The sequence below is a fragment of the Amblyraja radiata genome, chromosome 46, assembly GCF_010909765.2.
Source record: "Amblyraja radiata isolate CabotCenter1 chromosome 46, sAmbRad1.1.pri, whole genome shotgun sequence".
Classification (NCBI taxonomy): Eukaryota; Metazoa; Chordata; class Chondrichthyes; order Rajiformes; family Rajidae; genus Amblyraja; species Amblyraja radiata.
Window position 1 is genome coordinate 5,943,827 of NC_046001.1, and position 23,798 is coordinate 5,967,624.

Below are 23,798 nucleotides of genomic sequence, written 5' to 3' on the forward strand. Positions count from 1 at the left end.
GGCCATTGACTCCAAATCACCTCTTTGTAGATTAGTCTCTTCAGTCTATTTTCCCTACTCTATTTTTTCCACAGCTTTGCAAAATATTTTCCCCAAGCTTATCCAGAGCCCTGGCTGGATCAATTCCCATCACTCCAGCAAGCAGTGAATTTTAGACACCATTTTCTGCATAACATAGCTGTTCTTCTGACAACCCACTGCCCTTTCCATCTTTAGCCCATCGTTATAGTTCCATGTCCCTCCTTCTATGAACTATCTGCTAATGAAAATAACTTCCTTCTGTTTACTGCAAACCTATCACGGATTCATCCACATCTCTCAAATCTCCTCTCGACCTTCGTTGCTCCAAGCTTCTCCAGTCCAAATCCAAGCTTCTCCAGTCGAAACTCAGTTGAAACTGTGGAATTTTGTAAAACTCTTCCTGTTCTCAGATCCAGAAAGGCTGCACTCCAGAATACCAAATGTAGTGCAGTGCGAGACATACTTTTCCAAACTGTTTGAGCAAATTGGAACTCTGTGGAAGAAACTGGAAAAAAAAGACGACGGCAACATCCATATTTTTTTTCTGGAAAGGGGGGAAGCGATCATCTGGGAACAATTGGACAAATTAGCCTTGCATCATCAGGAGGGAATCCATTGAAGACTATAGCAACGAACAACAAATATCCTGCAGCAAGCAACTCACTTCCTGACTCCCCAAAGCCTTTCCATAATTGACAGGGAACAAATCAGGAATAGGATGGAATATTCTCCATTTGCTTCTGAGTGCAGCTCCAACAATTCTCATGAAGCTTGATACCATTCGGAATAAATCAGCCCACTTGATTATACCCCATTCACCACCCTAAAACATGCATTGATCCACCACCGGCTCATAGTACCTACAAAATTCACTGAAATTTTTACTTCACTAAAAGGGACTACTCTGAAGGTACTTCCCAAAACCACACACTCTACCATCAAAAAGAACAAGGGTTTCAAGCACTTGGGAACGCCACCACTTGCAAATACCCCTCCAAATTGCACGCCACTCTGACTTGGAAACGTATTGCTTTTCCTTCATCGTCGCTGGGTCTAAATCCTGGAACTTCCTCCCCAACAACACTGTGGGAGCATGTTCACCAGATGGACTACAGCGTGATTAGGTGACTAAGAGCTAAATATTGGCCTCACTGGCAACGCCCAGTAGGAAATAAATAAAGTAGTGGCTGTGTAGAAACATAGAGAATAACTAATCAAAAGTATTCATTGCGGAACTGTAAAGGGCAGGCCAGGTTTGACTAATTGAATCAAGTTCCTTCAGGAAATGACTGTGCGGATGAACAGAGATTTGCCTTGGGAACTTTCCTATTTTACACCGAGAAAAATGTAAGATTAGTGGCTGGTGAGAAATGCGGAAAATCTTTGCACTCAGAGAGCTGTCAGGATTTAAAATGATCTCCTTGAAAAGGTAATTGTTCCCAATTTTAAAAGGGATTTGGACGGGTACTAGAAAACAAGGGTCTTTAGGTTTACAGAGTAAAGGTGTAACTGAAGAACACAACTATCTCAATGAACCAGCACCGTTATGATGGGCTGAGTGGCTTTCAATGCTGCAAACATCTACACCAGTACAAGTAAAAATTGAGATGATAAAGAATTGTACAGGATGTCGGTGAGGCCGCATTTGGAGTAATGTGCTCAGTTTTGGTCGCCATGCTATAGGAAAGATATTGTTCAGCCGGAAAGAGTGCAGAGATGATTTACGAGGATGTTGCTAGGTCTTGAGGGCCTAAGCTGTAGGGTGAGGTTGGACAGGCTAGGACTTCATTCCTTGGAGCGCAGGAGGATAAGGGGTAATTGTACATAGGCATGTAAGATCATGAGGGGATTTGATAGTGAGAATGCACACAGTCTTTTACCCAGAGTAGGGGAATCAAGAACCAGAAGACATAGGTTTAAGGTGAGAGGAAAAATATTTAATATTAAACTGAGGGACAACTTTTTCCGCACAGAGGATGGTGGATATATGGAGCGAGCTGCCAGAGGAAGTAATAGAAGCAGGTGTTATAACAACATATCAAATGCATTTGGACGGGTACATGGATAGGAAATGTCTTCAAGGATATGGGCCAAACACAGGCAGGTATGACTAGTGTAAATGGGGCATCTTGTTCAGCATGGGCAATTGGGCCGCAGGGCCTGTGTCCATGCTGTACGACTCTGACTCAAATTATTTGCACATTTTCATAGAATGCCTAACCAGAATTATGGCAAAAGCTAAATTGTTCGCTCAGTTTAAGGGGTCAGATGGCAGCAGAATTACTTTTGGTCAGACTAGTCTTGAGTCAGTGGGTTTCATTACCAAAGTCCTTGCATTCTCTCGCATAGTATATGCTGTCAAATGATCCATATACTGACTGTGGCACTTCAGCCAGTTTCTATCCATACCCACCAGGAAAGCTCCAATCAAAGTCATGGAGGAGTAAGGACCAAACCACTGCCTGTATTCTCTCGTCTTCAAGCCACTTCCTCCTTCACTGACACTGTATAAAGTTCCAAGGATAATACAGAGTTTAGAATCCCAATCCAAGCACAAGATGTTCGAATTATCTAGCATTTACCGATCAGTAGCTCATGCATTCAGATCTATAGGACAATTCCTCCCATAGACAGCAGCACAGCTTTAAACTCAAATGCCTCTGGAATGAATCACTGGGCCTCGAGTCAACGGTTACATTTTAATCATTTCAATTTTAAACCTGTCCAGATCTTGATCCAAGTAAAACATTTCCTTGCAAGGTATGCGGCCAAATTGGACTGTCATCAGCCAGAAAATTTGTCCATCTCTTCATCCTGCAAGGGAGTAGTAAAATGCACTCTGCATCCAATTCAGCCTCTCCACTTAACCTCCTGCAACATCAGAGGATCTGTTAACCCATCACTGCACACTCTGGCAGGTTGGGAGAGCGGGAACTGAAAACAGTCGGCATGTGCCTCAATCAATTTCACCCTTTCTTCGTTGCCTTTCTTTCCCTACAACCACCCTCACCCTGCCAACTCCACCCTCACCTCCACAATTGAACCCAGGACAGAGAATGCTATTTTGAGCTCTCTTTAAGATACCTCTGTCAGGAGATAATCACGTGAATATAGACCCTCTGAACAAATTATAGCAGCTAACTGGCACCCTCAGGTTTGTGCCCTCCTTCACTACCCTATGTCCCACCCTAGCAAAGTCAACCATGCAGGGGAGAAAGGAGAGGGGGAGAATGGATGAAAACAAATAATTGATTGATAATTTGGCTGGAAAACCAGCCAAATTTGGCAAGGCCCAGGCTCGATTTGGTTTTGATCTGTGTTTGTCATGGCTGCTGCCCACTTCTTGAAAGTACTTTTCTCTGCCAATTGGACAGTACGGTATTTTACAGTGAATCTGAAGCAGAGAAACAGGCCATTTGACCCCTCTGTTCTACATTTGGAAACCTTTCCCCAGCCTTCTCCCTGTGCCCAACCATTCTCATCTGGACATCAGGTTTCCCTTTATATCTGCTTCAAGCACTCTATATTTAGTCAGAGAGCTCCCCGCCACTTTTGCAACTCTTTGTGCATGAACATTCCTTCTAGATTCTGAAACTGAGAATTAATAGTTTCCTGAAGTTCACCCAGCAATGAGAAAGGGCTTCTCCTCAACCATTTACAGCTCAAAGATTTGTATCATGTTGTCCCTTCTACAGAGAAGGTCCCATGCACATTCCTCCTTATGTGCTAACCTCCACTCCCCTACCCACCTAATAAGATCAACATTTGACCCCTGTGTGACACAAGGCATCCCATGGTCATTTTGAGGAAGAGCAGGGGAGTTCTTCTCAACATCCAGGCCAACATTTGTTCCTCCACCAATATCATGAAAAACAGATAGAGCTGCACCGTGCTTGACCCAACATATATCTTGTGCACAGATGAGTTATTGAGAGGCACAGCAGAGGAACAGGCCATTCGGCCCATCGAGTTCAAGCCGAACATCAACAACCCATCAACACCAATTCCATTTTATTCTCTCCACATTCCTGTGCACTCCCCCCAGATTCTACAACTCGCCTACTTACAAGGCCAATTAATCTACCAACCCACGCCTTTGGGATGTTCATGGAAACTGAAGCACCCAGAGGAAACCCATGCAATCAAGGAGAACATACGAACTCCACAAAGACAGCAGCGAAGGTCAGGATTGAACCCGGGTCACAGGAGCTGGGAGGCAACAGCTCTATTAGCTGCCCACTATGCTGTCGAAGTAGCTGTTATTTTACAAGGATTGACAGTCGCACTTTATTTATCGTTAACATCTCAAAGATCGTGGTCCAAGTCTTCCCCGTGGGGGCAGAAACATTATGTGGTGGATGTTGAGAAAGTCAAGAGTTTGCCAGACTTGAACGCCACCTCTTGGCCACACATAGGATTGGGAAGCAAATCCTTTCATTTTGAAATGGGTGACCAGTCTTTCACATTTTCCGTCAAACAGCAACAGTAGACTGGTAGATTCATACTTCAGAAAGGAAGATATTCATTAACCCGACTATATCTGAGAGGGTTGTGCAAGATAGCTCGCTATTTAGGTTTTTATAAAATTGCACCATATCCTTAAAATCCAGAAATAGCAATTGCAAAATAGACTGGAGGTTGTTTCAAAGCATGACCCAGTTACTCTTACTCCTACTAGGATATCAACATCGTCTAAATATTAGGAATTATGTTGGCAATATTGAATATAACTACCAAACACATAAACCATGTCGAAGGTAGACACAAAATGCTGGAGTAACTCAGCGGGACAGGCAGCATCTCTGGAGAGAAGGAATGGGTGACGTTTCGGGTAGAGACCCTTCTTCAGACTGATCATGTCACATAAATCATGTCAATTGCTGCCTTAAACTAACGAAGCAAAAATAAAAATTAGAAGCAGATTTTTTTTTTTTTTAAAGGAAGGAGGGAGACCTTAATTCATTTTTCCCTGACAGGAAAGGGCTCGGAAAATAGTTGAAGCAAAGATTTATGGAATCACACAGCCCTCAGCCGGAGTTAATCAAAGTTCAAAGTTTAAAACTCGCCCCTTTTTCTTGCCAAATGCTGCTATATTTCACAGGATGTGTCATGGTCAACATATATAAAACCCACATTTAAACTGTCTAAAAACCCAATGGACACGCCAGAGCATCTGGTGCAGAAAGAATTTCGGATTAAACTTGCAATCAATTAAAACCCAGGAGGGGTCTGTTTCCTCTGTTTTCCAAGAATGTGGATCTTCCATCATCATTGGAAAATAATCACATAAAATAAATTAATAGCACCCCATACTGGGGATAATTAAGAAAATAAGATTGGATAAGATACTTGGCCTATGAAATGATATAAGGTCTGCAAGTTAGTTGAATACGGTTAAGTTTTGGATTCAAATCCTGGCTGGTTCATCACGCCAATCTATATAAGATGGTGTTACTGTATTCTTCAAACATATTTTGTCAGTAGCATTATTGCCTTCAGATCAGACGATTATAAAACCTGGGCCAGCATCTTAGTGCAATAGAGGGAGTGCTGCACGCACTGTGAAAGGTGCCATGTTTGAATGGGGCTAGAGGAGTGCACAGGCATTGAATACTGACAGCTCTTGGAAGGCTATGTTAAACGCGCACACATTGCATCCATTAAAGCAAATCAACACACGCACATGAATCAAAATAAACAGTGTACATTTGCCATTTCAACAAACGCCCAAGTGCTATGGAGTCATCTGCAACTGAACACTATAATTAGTTCATTGCATATTCATTCACATTTAATTAATGTCACTGTAAAGTCATGGAGTTGTACAGCACAAAACAGGCCCTTTCAGCCAACTACATGCATGTCAACCTTTTTTCCATTGACACTAATCCCATTTGCCCACATCTGGTCCAAGGTTTCTCTGTTCATTAACATTCTTTAGCGCCCTACCATCGACTGAATATGTCCTATCCCCATTGGACTTTTCAAAATGCATCACTTCACACTTGTCGTGATTAAGTTCCATCTGCCAATACTCCAACTAACTTTCCATCAGATCTATATCCTGCTGTAACCTTCCATGCTATCCACAAACTTTCATGTCATCCACAAATTTAGTAATCTTAGCTCTACTTTCACATCCAAGTCAATAATATCTCACAAGCAGGGTCCCAGCACTGATCTCTGCGATATATCACTGGTCACATCTTTCAATCATAAAGACATCTTCTGTCACTACCCTCTACCTCCTATTGCCAAGCCAAATTTAGATCTAATTAGCCAGCTCATGCTGGATCCCATGTACCGTAAACTTCTGGACTACCTACCATGCAAGACCTTGTCAAATGTCTTACTAAAGTCCAAATGGACATCGTCTACAACCCTGCCTTCACTAATCTTACTTACCTCCTCAAATGCTCAATCCACTGAGTGAATTTTCCCCGCACAAAGCCACAGTGACTTTCCCTGATTAGCCAGTCTTTCTAAGTGTACACAAATCCTTCCTCTTAAGATTTTCTCCAATAATTTACCTACCACTGACACAAGGCCTGTATTTCCTGGCATATCTATGCTGCTCTTCTTAAATACAGGAAAACATTAGCTATCCTCCAGTTTACTGGCAAGTGAAGATGCAAAAAATCATCATCAGGGCCCAGCAATCTCTTCCCTTCCCACAGATCTCATCCAGTCACGAGGCTTTATCCACCCTTATGCTGTCCAATAATATCCAACACCTCCTCTTTAATACTATCCTGCTCCAGATTATATATGCATGCCCCCCTCCCTCCCCCACCCCCCAACCAATGTCCAGAATAAACCACATACACATAGTCCTTAAGGTGCTGTCAGTTCCAACAAGCAAACGCTGATGGTTGTGGCAGTGGTTAATATTGGAACATCTGTCTCAGTGTGTGGCCAAAACTGCCTCCATTGCCAAGGCGGCAGCCAGCTAGCATTTTAAACCCATGTACTAAAATCAATGTGCAGGCCGGCATAGTGTAGGCGGACTGCCCTCCTGTGGTGAATTTCAAGCCCGCACCTCCAGCCAGTCCAACGCTTAAAACAAACTTAAAGGAAGTATAGGTCGCCTTCAACCCTCAATTGACCTCAGCACCATTGGGTTAAGGAGAGAGGAGAAGGGTTGCAGTGACTCTTAGTGCAAACCGTATGTGAGAAGATCAGGCTTGGGTGCTTCACCCTCCGTTAAATAGCCAGCAGGTAACTTGCCAGACAGAGAGGTACCTATCTAAGGTGCTGTGGTGTAGCACGAAGTACAAACACCTGTCCCCTCAGAAATGACCTACCCACCTCATACCTTGCATGACCGAGCAATCTTTGAACATTGGCGACAAGCTCCTCACTTGCCTTGAGATAATGTGCAAAGAGCACTGTATATGGTCATGTCAGTGAACAGTGGGGAGCTGTTTAGCTGTTTTGCTGCCTGCTTGTAATGCACTCCCACATTCTTGGAACTGCTTCAAATCGACATTAATTAGTGGACAGATTAAATGCTTGAGTTGCGAGTTAATCCTCATGGGTTCTCAAATATCGAGCTTGAGCCCCCGCCAGCAACTTTAATGGAGCTGTGTCACTTCTGACGGACAAACAGTTTTTAATAAAAACCTATCCATGCAGAAGGACTCGTGAAGTTGGATGCAGCATTGCCCAAGAGAACCTCAGGGCGACCTCCCGTCATTTTACTCTAGGATGAAGGTCAGTTTGCCCTTCTCCTTGCTGCGCCCGTCTGGAACTTGCTTCCTTTCAGCTCCAGTTGCACCATCCTTTGCAACACTGCAGGTTGTGATCGAAGTGACTCCCACATTCTAATCCAGCATGGAAAGTACTTGTGGCCATTTAATCAAAGTCATCCACACCAGCCTCCGCCCACATCTCTCCAACTGATCCTCTTCGACTCCTTCCACTCAACCGTTGTACCATCTCCAGGTTGGAACATATCCAGGCTGTCCACTTCCTCGTGAGAAATAGTCCCTCATCCTCTCCACTCTCTGCATAATAGATATCTCCCAAATACCCTGTTGGATTAATTAGTGATTATCCTATTAGCTGTAAGACTATGTAATTTGTACACTGTGCTTGTTTCATTGATCTTACGGAAGATGAGCAGTTATCACAGAAGATTGTAGTTCCAGTGGCACAGCTGGGAGAGTTGCTGCCTTACAGCAGCCAGAGACCCAGGTTCGATCCTGACTACGGGTGCTGTCTGTACGGAGTTTGTACATTCTCCCCATGACCTGCGTGGATTTTCTCCGGGGTCTTCGGTTTCCTCCCACACTCCAAAGACGTACAGATTTGTAGGTTGTGGATTGGTGCAAATGTAAAAATTGTCCCTAGTGTGTGTCGGATAGTGTTAATGTGCGGGGATCGCTGGTCGACGTGGACGTGGTGGGCCGAAGGGCCTGTTTCCGTGCTGAATCTCTAAATTAAACTAAACAAAGTAAAACAAAAGGATAGAACTGATTCTGACACATCCGTTCCTCCAGATGACACTATTTAATAATATTAAAGCAGGCTTTGATAAAAGTTCACAATGTGTTTCCTCGATTGTGTACAGTTAAATCAGGATACATATTGCACAGAAGTCAGGAAATCAGCAGCTGGAATTTAGAATTAGAAAAGGATTTGGGGGATGAAAAGTGATTAAAATCAGATTTAATACATTCAAGAAATGATATTTATTTCAACATCCCAAATCCAGGTAAACAACTGTGTTAATGTTCAACTATACCATTTTGATCTGATTGCACACCCGTCTTGATCCAGCTGTGAGGAACATTAAGTTTAATCATAGAATGACATTGATGCAATCATGGTGGAGTTAACAAGGAAAGCCTTAGTATGTGAATTACAGCTTATTTATTTTAACGTGTTCTTATCCAACTATTTCAAGACCCTGACTTGATAGGCCTTCTATAGTGGCAGTAAGTTTCAGGACCACTATAGAGGGCACAAAGAACCAACTGCATAGTGTGTGGACCTGGAGTCACTTATAGGCCAGAGCAGTTTTTCCGAAAGGATGCCAGCTGCCATGTTAACCAGTGCCAACCTGCACCGGATTTCATTGTAACTCGTTTTCCAGCTCCCCTGTGAATTTAGTCTGCCTCCACTGCTCCTTGGCAGTGCATTCCAGACTCCAAACACTTATTTTGTAAAAACAATTGTTTTCCCTTATATCACTTTTGGTTCTTCTCACAGTCACCTTCATTACGTGTGCCCTGGTTTCTGGAGGCCACGTTACTGATGTTGAGGGGAGTGCAGTTGGTAGAAGTCGGCCAAAGCAGTCCCCACCCATTTCTGCGAAAACCTCTCCTGCCAATGTACCACAATCTGACCCCTGGAGAACCAGGACTTTCACCTTCAGGAGCTCCATACCACTATTTTCCCCTGGTCCCAGCAACGTTTTGGACGACCTAACAATATATGATTCCTGATACTGAACACATTGCTGGCCTTTGCGCCTCATCACTGATCATATATTGTGGAACCTCCCTTAGACAAACGCGGGGCTCTTCTTAACGCTTTGTTCCACCTGTTGACATTGGTTTCCTGACACGGTTTGCATCACCTGTACGATTAGTTTGGTGCATTGAAGAATATCCAGCTGTGTGTCAGCACAACAAACACCCCACCAGCATGCTGTGAAACAGAGCTGAGATATCAGTTTAGTTTTAGTTTACTTTAGAGATACAGCGTGGAAACAGGCCTATCGGCCCACCGAGTACACGCTGATCACCCGTACAATAGTTCTATTGTACACACGGTTTACAGAAGCCAATTAACTTACAAACCTGCACATCTTTGGAATGTGGGAGGAAGCCAGAGCACCCGGAGAAAACCCAACAGTTCTCCCAACAGCCAGCAGACCCTGATCACTCCCAATTCCCAGACAGCTCAGGCTTCATTGGAGACTCCAGTCAATACAACCTATTGTTAGGGAATGCTGGAGGTGCTGGCCATCTGACGTGACATAAAACCAAAACTCCATCTACCTTCTCAGGTAGATATGAAAGATCCTTAAGCACTTGTTGACTGGAGAGCAGAGGAGCTCTCTCTGGTGTCCTGGCAAATAATGATTCCACAACCAACATCAGCAACTTAAATTATACGCTGCCTTTCATATCCTTGTGTGTGGAATCTTGCTGTGCACACAATGTAAACAAGATGCTGGCAACACTCCTCAGGTCAGGCAGCATCTGTGGAGGGAGAAACAGAACAGCTTTGACATAAAATATAAACTGTTTCTCCTTCCACAGATGCGGCCAGACATACTGAGTGTTTCCAGCATTTTCTGTTTTTATTTAGAGATCCGGCATTTATAATTATTTGTTTGTTTGCTGTGCGTAGTGTGTCTGCAAGCTCGCTTTCATTACAACAAGCACCCAATTGGCTATGAGACACTTTAGACCTCCCGTGCTCGAGAAAGATGCTCCAGAAATCTGTTCTCAATTTAGGACTTCACCAACCATCAGCCCCAGATTACCCGAATGAACTGCTGTAGTGGTGCTGTCAGCAGCAGAGTTAACAGTTCGGTGAGATCAGACTGGCTCCTCACTCTGTAGTCTGCTTACTATCGCCATTATGCCAGCATATTCAATTCACATCAGGCACTGTTCTTTAAATGTAACAGATACAGACAAATAAGCAAGCATCCTGCTGCTCCAATAACACTGAAGGCCAATCTCTCGTTCCAATTTATCAGCAGCCTTGACAGACCTCAAATGCTCTGGGAACCACAAGCAGTTGCCTCACATAAATAAAACAGATTTTTCATCTCAAAAATCTCAGCTGTCTGTTCAGCACATGCTTAAAGCCCAGAGAGACGCAACCTCTGCCCTGTTTGACAGGCAAACCATTTTAATCTTTTCCAGGCTAGCAGGGTTTAAAGACCTACTTGCACCTCTGTTGTTACAGCCGAAACAAATCTTTGTGCCGAACAAACTAGTTTACAGCACAGCTAGGGTTAACAAAGACTGAGAGGGAATTACAGGATTCAGTTACATCAGGAGTTGCTGTTGCCTTTGTGACCTCTAGGCATGACAGTTCCTGGTCAGCCTTCCATCTTCCACCCTCTGTAAACTCCACCTCATCCAAATCTCTGCTGCCCCGCATCCAAACTGGCAGCCAGCCCTGGCCTGCCGTCATCCACTGAGCTCACTCATCAACACTGGCTCCTGGTCAAGTAACAACTCAGTGTTAAAACCTTCATCCTTGTCGTCAAACCCCCTCCTCCAGCCCCACAACTCTCAACAATCACTGCGCTCCTCCAATTCCAACCTCTTGAGAATCCCTGAATTTAACCACTCCACCGCTGGGGCCTGGATCCAGAACTTTGGAATTCTTTCCTTAAACTTCTCTACTGGTCTTTCAAGGTACCTCTTAAGTCCTAACTCTATGGCCAAGCTGTAGTTTAGAAGAGCGAGAGTTGACTTGATTGAAACATAAAAGGTCTTGACAGGGTGGATGTGGAGGGTACATTTGCTATTGTGGGCGAATCTTTCACTAGGGGGTCTATTTAAAACCATTTAAAACAGACATGAGGCAATTGTTTTTGCTTCAGAGGGTTGTGAGTCTTTAGAATTCTCTTTTTCAAAGGGTAATGGAAGCAGCGTCTGAATACTTTAAAGGCAGATGTTGGTACATTCTTCACAAGCAAGGAGGTGCATGCTTACTTGGGGTTGTTTGTTCACTTGCCTTACTATTTCCTCATGTAGCTTGGTGTCGGATTATATTTGCTCTTGGGAAGTATGTTTTACAATGTTAAAGGCACAATGCAAATAGAAATTCTCCCTTGTCAAACTTTTCTGCATATATTTTTCATCCTTTAAAAACAAAATAGAACCATTCAGAGAGTGCCAAGAGAGTCTTTACTGGAGTTGGAACTCAATTGGACTGGTGCTTCTTGGAGCTTTCAACAACAACGTCTACATCTGACTTAGATCAGCGTAAGAATGGTGATTGTTGCATCTGTCAAAAAACAGTCCCAGTAACTCATTGGGCACTCGGAGCACAGCATGTCCTTGAGCCATGAGACAAACACCAAGGAGTTGACATCAGTAGAGTTGTGAAAGGAGCTGCCTCCATGCCAACTGCTGGTGTGTTAGAAATTGCACTGGGGAGTCCACACAGAGCACATGAGCTCATTGGGCTGGACGCTAAACACTGTTGGCTAAAAGTGCGGACCCAAACTGGGCAGAATCCTACTTCTGTTCCAGATGGTCCACGTCACCTCCAAACTGAAGTATAATGAGCATCGGGTGAATGCCAGCCTTCAAGTCCCATTACTAACTGGAGGTCTTTAGAGGAAACTAGACCATGTGGGACCCATTGGGCCCCGTTCCCCCAACACAATATTCCACCACTCACCCATAGCCCCCAACTGCGCAGACGCGGCTGACGAGTTACCGTTGTGACGCGAGTCATGGCAACCCTCCCCAACTGCGCCTCGCTATCCCTCTTCCTACCCCTATCCTCCTCATCCCCCAGCTCTCCCTCCCACTCCTCTTCACCCTCCCTCTTCTTTCCCCTCTCCTCCTCCCCTCCCCCTCCTCTCCCTCTCCTTTCCCGTACCCTCAGTCACTCCCTCCATTACCCCTCTATAAGATAACTCCACTTGATCTGAAACACCAACCGTAATACAGCACTCTCTCCGTACACCTTAATCCTTGGATATTTTAGTAGAATACTTCATATGTTTAAAAAATGATTTGGCCTCATTCTGGTGACCAGTATGGCATTGGCAAAAATCTTCATATTTAATAATAATAATAATAATAATAAATACTTTATTGATCCCCTCAGGGAAATTCAGATGTCCAGAAGCTCCCAACCAACAAACCCACAGATTCAAAACGAACGCAGACAGAAAATACATAGAATACAATGTGGACACTACCTGAGAGCAATAAATACTTAAAAAGACCAATAATTAACAGTTAAAAATTAATAATTGCAAAATGCATCCCCCTACAGCCTAGCGGTCCGAATTATAAAATCTAATGGCTGCAGGGGTGAAGGATCTCCTGAACCGCTCCGTTCTACAGGGCAGGGAGAGGAGCCGGTTGTTGTTCCGAGTGCTCTTTTGACTCTCCAGAATTATATGGAGGGGATGCCCGGGGTTTTTCAGGATGACCTGCACCTTGTGCCTCATACGCCTCTCAAGCACCTCCATCCCAGAGTCTACTCTCCCCTCCAGCACTGAGCTAGCTCGTTTAACCAGTTTGACCAGCTTCCTATTGTTTTTTGCACTAATGCTGTTGCCCCAGCAGACAACAGCGTAGAAAATAACGCTTGCAACCACTGTGTTGTAAAACATGTGCAGCATATCCTTACACACATTGAAGGATTTGAGCCTTCTGAGGAAAAAGAGTCTGCTCTGGCCTTTTTTGTAGAGGGAGTCAGAGTTGACAGACCAGTCCAGTTTGTTGTCGAGGTGCACTCCAAGGTATTTATATGTATGCACCACCTCAATGTCAGCCCCTGCAGCGTTGACCGGCTGAAGGGGGAGCTTGGACCTGCCAAAGTTAACCACCATCTCTTTAGTCTTTGTTGTGTTCAGGGTGAGACAGTTCTCTTCACTCCAGGCACAAAAGGCACTGGTCAAGTTATTTCAAGTAGTTCTCAAGTCGAGCTTGGTTCAGGTACATCGGCCATTCTGGAAACACCACTTAAAATGACCATGCAGAGTTAATTGTTACAGTTGGCCGGGTCACCAGATAGCCACCGTCTCAGCTGACCTCTGCAGCACCACATCCGGCCGACAGTACACTGGGAAACAGATAACTTGGCACATGAAGGCTGACCCCTCCCTCAGAGAGGCAGATCTGCATTAAATGTTTCAAAATAATCTGTGTCCTAGCCCCATGAAACAAGATGGAAACTGTCAGGGGCAACTTCCATCCTGCCTGTTGCTTTGCGACTGCAACTGGAAGCTAGAGGATTTCCAGTCACAAGGCATCCACAGTTTAAGTTCTTGAAATCATCTTCATTTTAATCCTTTCAGATTTACTTTTTTTCCCCAAATTTCCATTAGAAATCTTAGCTCGGCTTTCACCTTGGCAGAGGAGCATACAGTATTTCTTCTGACAATTGAAACCATCAGGCTCTGTTAAATATTGATTTTATTGAACACGTGTGGTCCATATGTGACTCATTAGAAAGGAGAGTGTGTCGGCCTTTTGACAGGACATTAGGTCACACATGTTTGGGTCTCTATTAGCATGAACCCTTCTCTCCTTGAGTGTGGAGCAGATTTTCTGTAGAAATAAACTGTCCTAGCTCCTACACAGAAGACCTGGGCAGCACACTGCAATGAAGGGAATTAAATCAAGATTTATTTGGAAAAAAGTCTGATTTTACAACAGAGCAATTTAAAGAGGCACTACAATTCTTGAAAAAAAAGGTGCAGACCAAACCACAGTATCCAAGAACAGATTGCAATCAGCACTTTGATCAGGGACACGTTGGTAGGCAGGTAATGCCCCTGTCCCACTTAGGAAACCTGAACGGAAACCTCTGGAGACTTTGCGCCCCACCCAAGGTTTCCGTGCGGTTCCCGGAGGTTGCAGGTGGTTGCCGGAGGTTGCAGGTAGGGAGACTGACAAAAACCTCCGGGTACCGCACGGAAACCTTGGGTGGGGCGCAAAGTCTCCAGTGGTTTCCGTTCAGGTTTCCTAAGTGGGACAGGGGCACACACATTGCACTGCCTAAAAGGGTATTTGAATAGCTTCAATGTGAACTTCTGAAAGGGGAATTGGATCAAACCTCAATCGTTTTGCAGAGCAAGGAGAAAGAGCAAAGCGAGTGGGGCCAACACGACCAAATAAAGTCAGTTATACAGCACCAGAATAGAAATAGAGACCCACCTATGCTAATCCCATTTGCCCACATTCTTCTGCACCTTTCCTAACCAGGTATTTATCCATATGCCTTTAAAAGAGTTAATTGTACCCAGTTCTACCACCTTGTTCCATCTAACCACCATCCCCTGTGAAAAACCTGGCCCACAGATCTCCTTTAAGTTTCACCCCTCTCACCTTAATCCTGTGCCCTGTAGTTTTAGAGCCCCTTGCCCTGGGGTAAAACAAGCTCTGACAATTGATCCTTTTAGGACCTGCTTCTAAGTGTATCTCATTCTACAATGCTGTAAACTTATTGTTAATGATTTGCTCACCATTATTTTTATTGAACAGCAGTTTCAATGGAGAGGTGTGTTAGAACTCCAGTGAGTGACTGAGGGAAACATTTCAGGGGTGGTATTCCGATGCACCTGAAGCTCCCCTTATCGATGGTAGTCACAGATTTGGGAGGGGCTGTGAGTGCAGTCTTGCAGTCGACACACCCGAGACAAACTAATGGGTGCATGTCTCCAATATCAGTAATAAATGTAAGTGGCTGATGTAGGTGTAAATCTTTGCGAGTCCTGGTAGATTGGCTGTTTGCGGTGCTGGATAACTTGGTATGTTTGCTGAGTGCACAAAGTACTTTATCGCAATGTACAGGTTAGAAATTTGCATGCATTTCTGCCTGATGTTTTATCACCAAGTTCCACTTGACCATGAAAGGGGAATCTGGATTGTAACACAGGGACACACCAACGCTGGCCATTACCATCCCCTGTACGATGCAGGCAGCACACTCACTGAGCTGTGTCCATATCCCCATGTCCGGATGAGGATGGACAGAAGCCACACAAAGCCCTTTCAGAGCATCGGAAGCCGAGGGGAGAGATAGGGTAGACAGTCAGAAACTTTTTCCCCAGGATGGAAATGTCAAAGACTAGAGGGCACAGCTTTCAGGTGACAGGAGCAAACTTTAATGGAGATATGCAGGGCAAGTTTTATTTATTTGTTTTTACACAGAGGGTGGTGGGTGCCAGGAACACGCTGCCAGAGGTCGTAGTGGAGGCAGATACGATAGTGCCATTTAAGAGGCTTTTAGATAGGCCCATGGATATGAAGGGAAAGGAGGGATATGGATCATTTACAGGTAGGGGAGATGAGTTTAACTTGGCATCATGTTTGGCACAGACATTGTGGGCCGAAGGGCCCATTCCTGTGCTGTACTGTTCCATGTTCTATACAAGTTATTTGGAAACAACCTCCCATTTTCAGAAAGAGTCCAATCACTGTACCATTTTATAAGTGGCGTACACTCCCCAGAAGGTGCAAGAGTCTGGGAAAAGATCTTTTGTAGTCTGCAGAATTCCCATCGGGCACAGTCAGAGTGTAGCTCGAATCAGGTCAACACAAGGAATCAATACTAATGATTAGCATGGCTAGTGACAACCGTTTCAAATAAACTATGTCCTTGAAGAAGTGTGAAATCAGCTTGGGATATTCACGGCAATAAACACACACTATCTGTTCAAAGTCAAATCACCGTCTGCACTCCACCGAAGTGGCTCCCTACCCTTCTAAATGAAAGGCCCACTTGTTCACACTCGTTAAAATATGCACACATCTTCCCCACCCCTATAAAGGCCTGATGAGCTTTCCCCATTGAGGAGTTTGGGGTTGTCCCCTGAATTCTCTGGGACCTAAGTTTTTATTTACTTTAACTTCTTGTGAACGTTCTTCTACCTCAATAATAAACCTCAATAGCATTAAACCCACAGCGCCCTTGTGATCTTTGGCACATGCCGAGCTGGGAACTGCTGCTTTGAAGCAACATACAATACGTTTTATGCATTTCCTGTGAAGTTTGTTAATTGCAACTGGCGAATACACTTAATATGGAAACTGTCGATGTATACCGGTCACGCTACAGTGAAACTCTCCCGCTAAAGGCGGCGCTGCAATGCCACTGGTGCACAGAGGATGCCCCTTGTGATGTGACCAATGTACACAGAATGGTCCCATCATAAATGAAAACATAAGAGCCTTGGAATGGGAATACAAAAAAAAGAGCAAGCACAGTTGAATCCGAAGGCAGATTGAATTACATCTGTGGCCCTGGTCCACCTGGAGTTCCGCACTTGGCATCCTGCCACAGGAGATAGGTTGGAATACAGGATGTCTATCCCAACTTCAGGCATTACATTGGCAAAGTTTGACGACATAGCAAATAAAAAAAATTAAAAGAAAAGAAGGAAACCAGTCATTTCCTGCTGGCATCAGCCAGCACAAAGTAGAGATTATATAAAGCAAGCATAAAGTAGGACAGACTTGCATTTCTATAATGCCTTTCATGTACTTTTTAAAATACTCCAAGCCCCTTCATGGCCAACAATCGCCATTGCAACGTGGAAAATGTGGCAGCCAATGCAGGCACAGGAAGATCCCACCCACAGAAAAGGGACGATGAGCTGTTAATTTGGTTTTACTGATGCTGGTGCAAGTACGCAGCAGGTCAGGCAGCATCTTGCGGGGGAGAGGGGGACACAGTTACCATTTCCGATTGATGAGGTTCTGTCACAGCTTGTGTTTCTTTCACCATTTCTGATGAAAGATCGAGACACCAGAGCCTGCAGATGCTGGAATCTTGAGCTAAACACAAAGTGCTGGAGGAACTCAGCGGATCAGGCACAACTGTGGAGGGACGTTTTCAGGTCAGGTCTTAGGACTGAGAAAGGGTCCCAACCCAAAACGTCATCTGTCCATTCCTTCCGCAGATGCTGTCTGACCCGCTGAGTTCCTCCAGCACATCAGCCTCATCTCTGTTACTCTGCACAGATGCTGTCTGACCTACTGAGGATTTTCAGCACTTTCAGGTATTCTGATTTCAGGCAGAATGTTAACTGTCGGCAGCCCCCAATCTGAAGAAAAGCAGATATTGCCCAATGTTTGGCATCAAATGTGGCTACTATGCCTTGTGGCCTACATACAGTATGAGTGGTTGGCTGGCCAATGCTATTCCAACTGGTGTGCTCCCATTTCATTTCATAGCCAAGCAAGGATTGTTCAAAGACAGACACAAAATGCTGGAGTAACTCAGCGGGACAGGCAGCATCTCTGGAGAGAAGGGATGGGTGACGTTTCTGGTTGAGACCCTTCTTCAGACTGAGAGTCGGGAGAGAAAGACGCAGAGATAAGGAAGTGCAAGGTTTGAAAACGAAACATCAAAGGGGATGAATTTCAAGGGAAATGTAGAATAGATCATTGTTAGCTCGGGGAAGCTAACAACGAAGCACACAAAGGTAAAATGTAATCAAGGGGACAGTCGGACTGGTTGGAGAACTAAGAAGGAGGAGGGGATGGAGAGAGAAGGAAAGCAAGGGTTACTTGAAGTTAGAGAAGTCAATATTCATATCGCTGAGATGTAAGCTACCCAGGCGAAATATGAGGTGATGTTTATCCAATTTGCACTGGGCCTCACTCTGACAGTAGAGGCAGCCCAGAGCAGAAAGGTCAGTGTGAGAATGGGAGGGGGGTTAAAGTGTTTAGAAACCGGGAGATCTAGTAGGTTTAGGCGGGATTGTCCAAGCGCAACCATTATGCTGGTCCCACAAATGGGCGCCTCCCCTCACCCGCCCAACCGCAAGACAAAACTAAAAAAAAAGTTTTGCCAAGCGTTGAATACAATGACACGCCATGCGCCGTGGTTCGCATGTGACAATCATCGCAACACACCCGGCTTCATCCAAATAAACGGCAGATGTTTTAGATTTATTTAACCAGGCAATGTTGCCTTTTTTTTAAACTGTCCCAGACTACTCCCAAACTGGCTCTAATCCCTTTCCTGTCACTTTCTGTTCCGTGATGTTTCTTCTTTAAATCGCGCGTTGCAAATACTCGGAAATAAAACATTAACAACTCGTGCTCTTCAGAAGAAGGAAAACAAAACCATTTCAGTTACTTGAACTTTGGCCTCAAACTCCTCGCACTGAGTAAAACAGCAAAAACAACAGCGTGCACATTCTCGCTAAGAAATGAAACAAAAACAATTCTGACAAAGTCAAAAGAAACTAAAGAGCTCAATTGTGTCGGGCATGCTACATATCTGAACTGCCCCGCTACTTACGATAGCAATGTCACACAATGTACACAGCGCTCATACACACACGCTGACAGCGGATGGTCTGAAGTACCTTTGTAAGCCTCATTTTCTCTTCTTTCTTTTTCGTGGGTTCATCTGGGGTTCCGCAAAGCTCCTTCCCGCAGCAATCGAGGCTTATAGAACAGCCCATGCAGATCTCTCCTGCGGCTGCCGGTGCGAGAGATGTTTTTTTTACCGCCCCCCTCTCACTGAGAGAGACCGAGCCCAGTTGACTTCAGTCTAAGCACCGCCTCCGAGTTGAACACCATCGCAGCAGAAGCGGGCTTGCCAGATGTGGATGATGGGGGGGGGGTACAGATGTTGCTGTTCCCTGTCTCACAAACAGATGTCAATAGTGCTCGCAAGGAGCCAGTCTCATCGCACTCGGGCACTGGCTCTGACTAAAACTTCAGCTGCACTTATTGGACTGTACTTCAGATTTCATAACACGTCGATCAATCAAATTGGGTTTTCAAAGAACAAAAGATGACGGCATGCTGCGAGTATTTAAACTCAATAGCATTTTTTTCTCTCTCTCTCTCCTTCCTTCTCTTGGGGCAAACTGTAACCTGCAAACAATTACTTAAACTGGGGGGGGGAAAGGCAGACAGCTCCAATTGATGCAGACAGTAGTATCACTCACAGCAAATGTTTAACATGGAGTGCAGAGGGAGCGCTGGGAAGTTCATCATAACTGGACAAATGTTGGTCATGCTGTTCCAGCATATGTCTTGCAGAACTTGCAACAGATGTGCAAAGAAGTAGCCCAGTAGTGGTACCAGTTGTGGCACGTGCTCAAATATAAACCAGGCGAACACTCACTCGAGTAGACCGTTTCTCAGGGAGTGCTGTGTGAGATTTGGTCGCCAAATTATAGGAAAGATGTCAACAAAATAGAGAGAGTACAGAGGAGATTTACTAGAATGTTGCCTGGGTTTCAGCAACTAAGTTACAGAGATAGGTTGAACAAGTTAGGTCTTTATTCTTTGGAACGCAGAAGGTTAAGGGGGGACTTGATAGAGGTCTTTAAAATTACGAGAGGGATAGACAGAGTTGACGTGGATAAGCTTTTCCCATTGAGAGTAGGGAAGGTTCAAACAAGAGGACATGACTTCAGAATTAAGGGACAAAATTTTAGGGGTAACATGAGGGGGAACTTCTTCACTCAGAGAGTGGTGGCTGTGTGGAATAAGCTTCCAGTGGAAGTGGTGGAGGCAGGTTCGATTTTATCATTTAGAAATAAATTGGATAGGTATATGGACGGGAAAGGAATGGAGGGTTATGGTCTGAGTGCAGGTAGATGGGACTAGGTGAGAGTAAGTGTTTGGCACGGACTAGAAGGGCAGAGATGGCCTGTTTCCGTGCTGTAATTGTTATATGGTTATATAGTGCGCGCTGTCCCGCGAATCAATATTATTATTTCATCGAGCAAACCTCAATTGCAGTGCCTCCAATGCAAATATCTCCCTCGTGATACGAAGAAATCCGGACTGGGCAGTTCTCCAGGTGCGGATGCAGCACGAATCCCCTGCCTCTCCACTTCAGACTCCCCCTGCATTCCCATTTGCCTTCCAAATTACTTGCTGAGCATGCATGCTAATTTAGTGTTTCCCATTCAAACAGGTCACTCTTACTGCCATCATTTCATAATCTCACATTATAAAAACAATACACTGGCAGAATTATTATTTTTTTTTAAACAGTCGGACGCTGGAATGTAAAGGGAGGCAGCCGGGTTACTAGCCTGTAAAACTAGATGGGGTGAAGAACATTCTTTGGGCAAAGCTAATCATGTCGGTGGCTGAATGAAGCTATCAGTAGAAGGGATTGCGATTGCTGGCATTAAAAGCATCTTCATCTTAATCACCACTGATTTACCCATGAACATCTGAATCCCAACCAGAAGACCAGGGATGTTACAGTTTTAATGACTGAGATTGTGGCGCATTCCCAGGACAGACAGGCAGTTATCAAACCCATGGGATGACGCACAGAATCAGTTAATGCTGTCTGAGGCTCGGCGAGTACAATCGCACACAGCACTCCACTCAATGGGAACAAGATGCTATTTTGTTGGCATGCTGCCAAAGCACTGTGTATTGTGATCATATCAAGTGCTGAACTTTCCCCTTTTGTTCTTTCCAAACTTTGAGCACATCGTACCTTCAATCTGTCGCCATGAATGTTGTGCACTAGCGTGGCCTGGTCCTGAACAGGGAATATCCCTCACAGTACAAGGCTAGTCTCACTTGACACTTCTCCAATGCATTATGCTTTGGTTCTGGTGGTGAGGTGGTCCGTTATCATTGCATTCATGGCTTTGGAGCCGTGCTGTACTGATGTCATCTCCTAACACACCATTCCCCAAGGCATCATCCCTCCAGGAGCCATTCCTTCCTCCTTTAAAAGCCAGGCCTAGAAAGTAAGAAATCCAAGCGGGAATGGAGCCACTTGCCGCCCCCCCCCCCCCCCCCCACCATTCATGGCTGATATTTTCCCTCAAGGACACCTTTCTACAGTTGCCCCCTTACCCTCTAATTCTTTTCGTATCAAAAAAATTCACCCATCTCTGTCTTCAGGAAGCGAAGAGGTACACACACCCCAGTTTGCATTGGCGGTGTCGAAGTAGAGATGGTTGAAAACCTCAAGTTCCGAGGAGTCAATATCACCAACAACTTCTCATGGACCACCCATATTGAAGCAACGGCCAAGAAAGCACGCCAACGCCTCTACTTCCTTAGAAGGCTTAAGGAAGTTTGGCATGTCCCCTACAACTCTCACCAACTTCTACAAATGCACCATAGAAAGCATTTTATCGGGATGCATCACAGCACGGTTTGGGAACAGCTCCACCCAAGACCACAAGAAAATGCAACAAATTGTGGACACAGCCCAGAGCATCACACAAACCATCAGGCAAAAGGTATAGAAGTGTGAAAACACACATTTCCAGATTCAGTGACAGTTTCTTCCCAGCTGTTATCAGGCAACTGAATCATCCTACCACAACCAGAGAGCGGTCCTGAACTACGATCTACCTCATTGATGACCCTTGGACTATCCTTGATTGTACTTTGCTGGCTTTATCTTGCACTAACATTATTCCCTTATCATGTATCTATACACTGTAATAACTCGATTGTAATCATGTATTGTCTTTCTGCTGACTGGGTAGCACGTAACAAAAGCTTTTTACTGTACCTCGGTGCATGTGACAATAAACTAAACTGCCTGACCCTCTGAGTTACTCCAGCACTTTCTGTTCTACTTTTGCCATGAACCCTGTGTGCCCTCTTGTGGAGCAGGAGATCAAGGAGGCAGGAAAGGAGATGAAAAGTAAAAGATCAGGCACAATCATATTGAATGGCTGAATGGGACACCCCAACTTCTATTGCTTAAGTTCCTATGGAAATACTCAGCCGGTCAGACAGCATCTGCAGAGAGAGACACAGGCTTCGAGATTCAATTACCTTTCATAACCTGCGAACCATTCCAACGTTTCATTGGTATTTCTATTTGAACTGCTGTTCTCTGGAATTCTTTCTCGGATTTATTTTTTCTCTCATCTCGCCCTTATTCCTTGGTATCTGAAGTCTTAACAACTATTTCCTGAGTTCAATCTTTCATAATCCTGATCTCTCCAATTACATTCCTCAAAATCTTTTTTATTCTAAAGAAAGCATTTCATAATTTGATATATTTTTTGAAAGAAACTTTATCCTTTGCATCAGAAGCACTTGACCACGGTGGACATTAAAATACTTTCTCTCCCCTTTAGTAGCTGTTAAATCAATGTGCCGTGGAGCAGTTTAACATACAAATCTCATTTGGTTGGGCCAGATTGCCAAAAGCAACATGGTATGCATGAACAAGGAGGCTTTTTTATTGGCCACTTAAAACAAAACTGGATCTTAGAATCTTTTAGCTTCAACAGAACAGTTTTACAAGTCATCGCCTGTACACCTTCAACATTAGGAACGTTTAAACAAAACAGTACGGTTACGTGGCCTGGTCCACTCAGTCGCTGGAGGTGGACAAGTCTTGCAATGTTTAGAGTGTCATTTCTCGTCACAATTGCAAACAGCATGAAATCATTTGCAGTCACTTCCGGAAACCTTATCTGAGGCTCTCTTGCAATCACCGCAGAGTTTCAATTTTATGCGCCCATTCCACTTAGATTTACAAAGCACTAACACGGCAGAAACAGGCCAGTCAGTCCGTTCCCCTTACTAGTATTCCCAGGGAATGTGTCAATATTTACAGGGGGTCCCTGGGGAGTGTGTCAGTATTTATAGGACCAGAGGGCACAGCCTCAGAATAAACGAACATACAATACCTTTAGAAAGGAGATGAGGAGGAATGTCTTTAGCCGGAGGGTGGTGAATCTGTGGAAGTCATTGGCACAGAAGAGTGGCTGCAAGCATCGAAACATTGACCGTTTCTGCCTGACCTGCTGAGTCTTTCCAGTATTTCCTGTTTTTGTTTCAGATTTCCAGCATCTGCAGTTTTTAGATATTCACTCATAGTCATATTGAACAGCAGGGCAGGTTTGAGAGGCCGTGAGGTTTGCTCCTGACATGTTTTCTCATGCTCTGAAAACTAACAGCAGGGCAACGTAGTAAAGAGGACTTTGCATTTCTATTGCCCTAAGCCCTTTCTAGCCAACTAGGTACCTCTGAGACATAGTCATTGCTGCAAGGTAGAAGAAATACAAGTCACGTGCACAAAACTTTCCCACAGACAGCAATGTGATAACTAGATGATGTACTCTTGACTTTTGAATGATG

At 44.5% G+C, this 23,798-nt stretch overlaps 1 protein-coding gene across 3 annotated transcripts in view; it reads right to left on the reverse strand.

The window, feature by feature from the left end:
- tns2 (tensin 2) overlaps positions 1-19,469 on the reverse strand; it is a 161,204-nt gene extending 141,735 nt beyond the window's left edge. For 2 of the 3 annotated variants that reach the window (XM_033015572.1, XM_033015571.1), the window contains exon 1: positions 19,064-19,468. In XM_033015572.1, coding sequence (XP_032871463.1) covers positions 19,064-19,162 — 99 coding nt within the window. In that variant the 5' untranslated portion in view covers positions 19,163-19,468. Of the gene's footprint in view, positions 1-19,063 lie in introns of all 3 variants that reach the window. The other variant, XM_033015573.1, reaches the window with a different exon arrangement.
- Between the last annotated feature and the right edge of the window lie 4,329 nt (positions 19,470-23,798).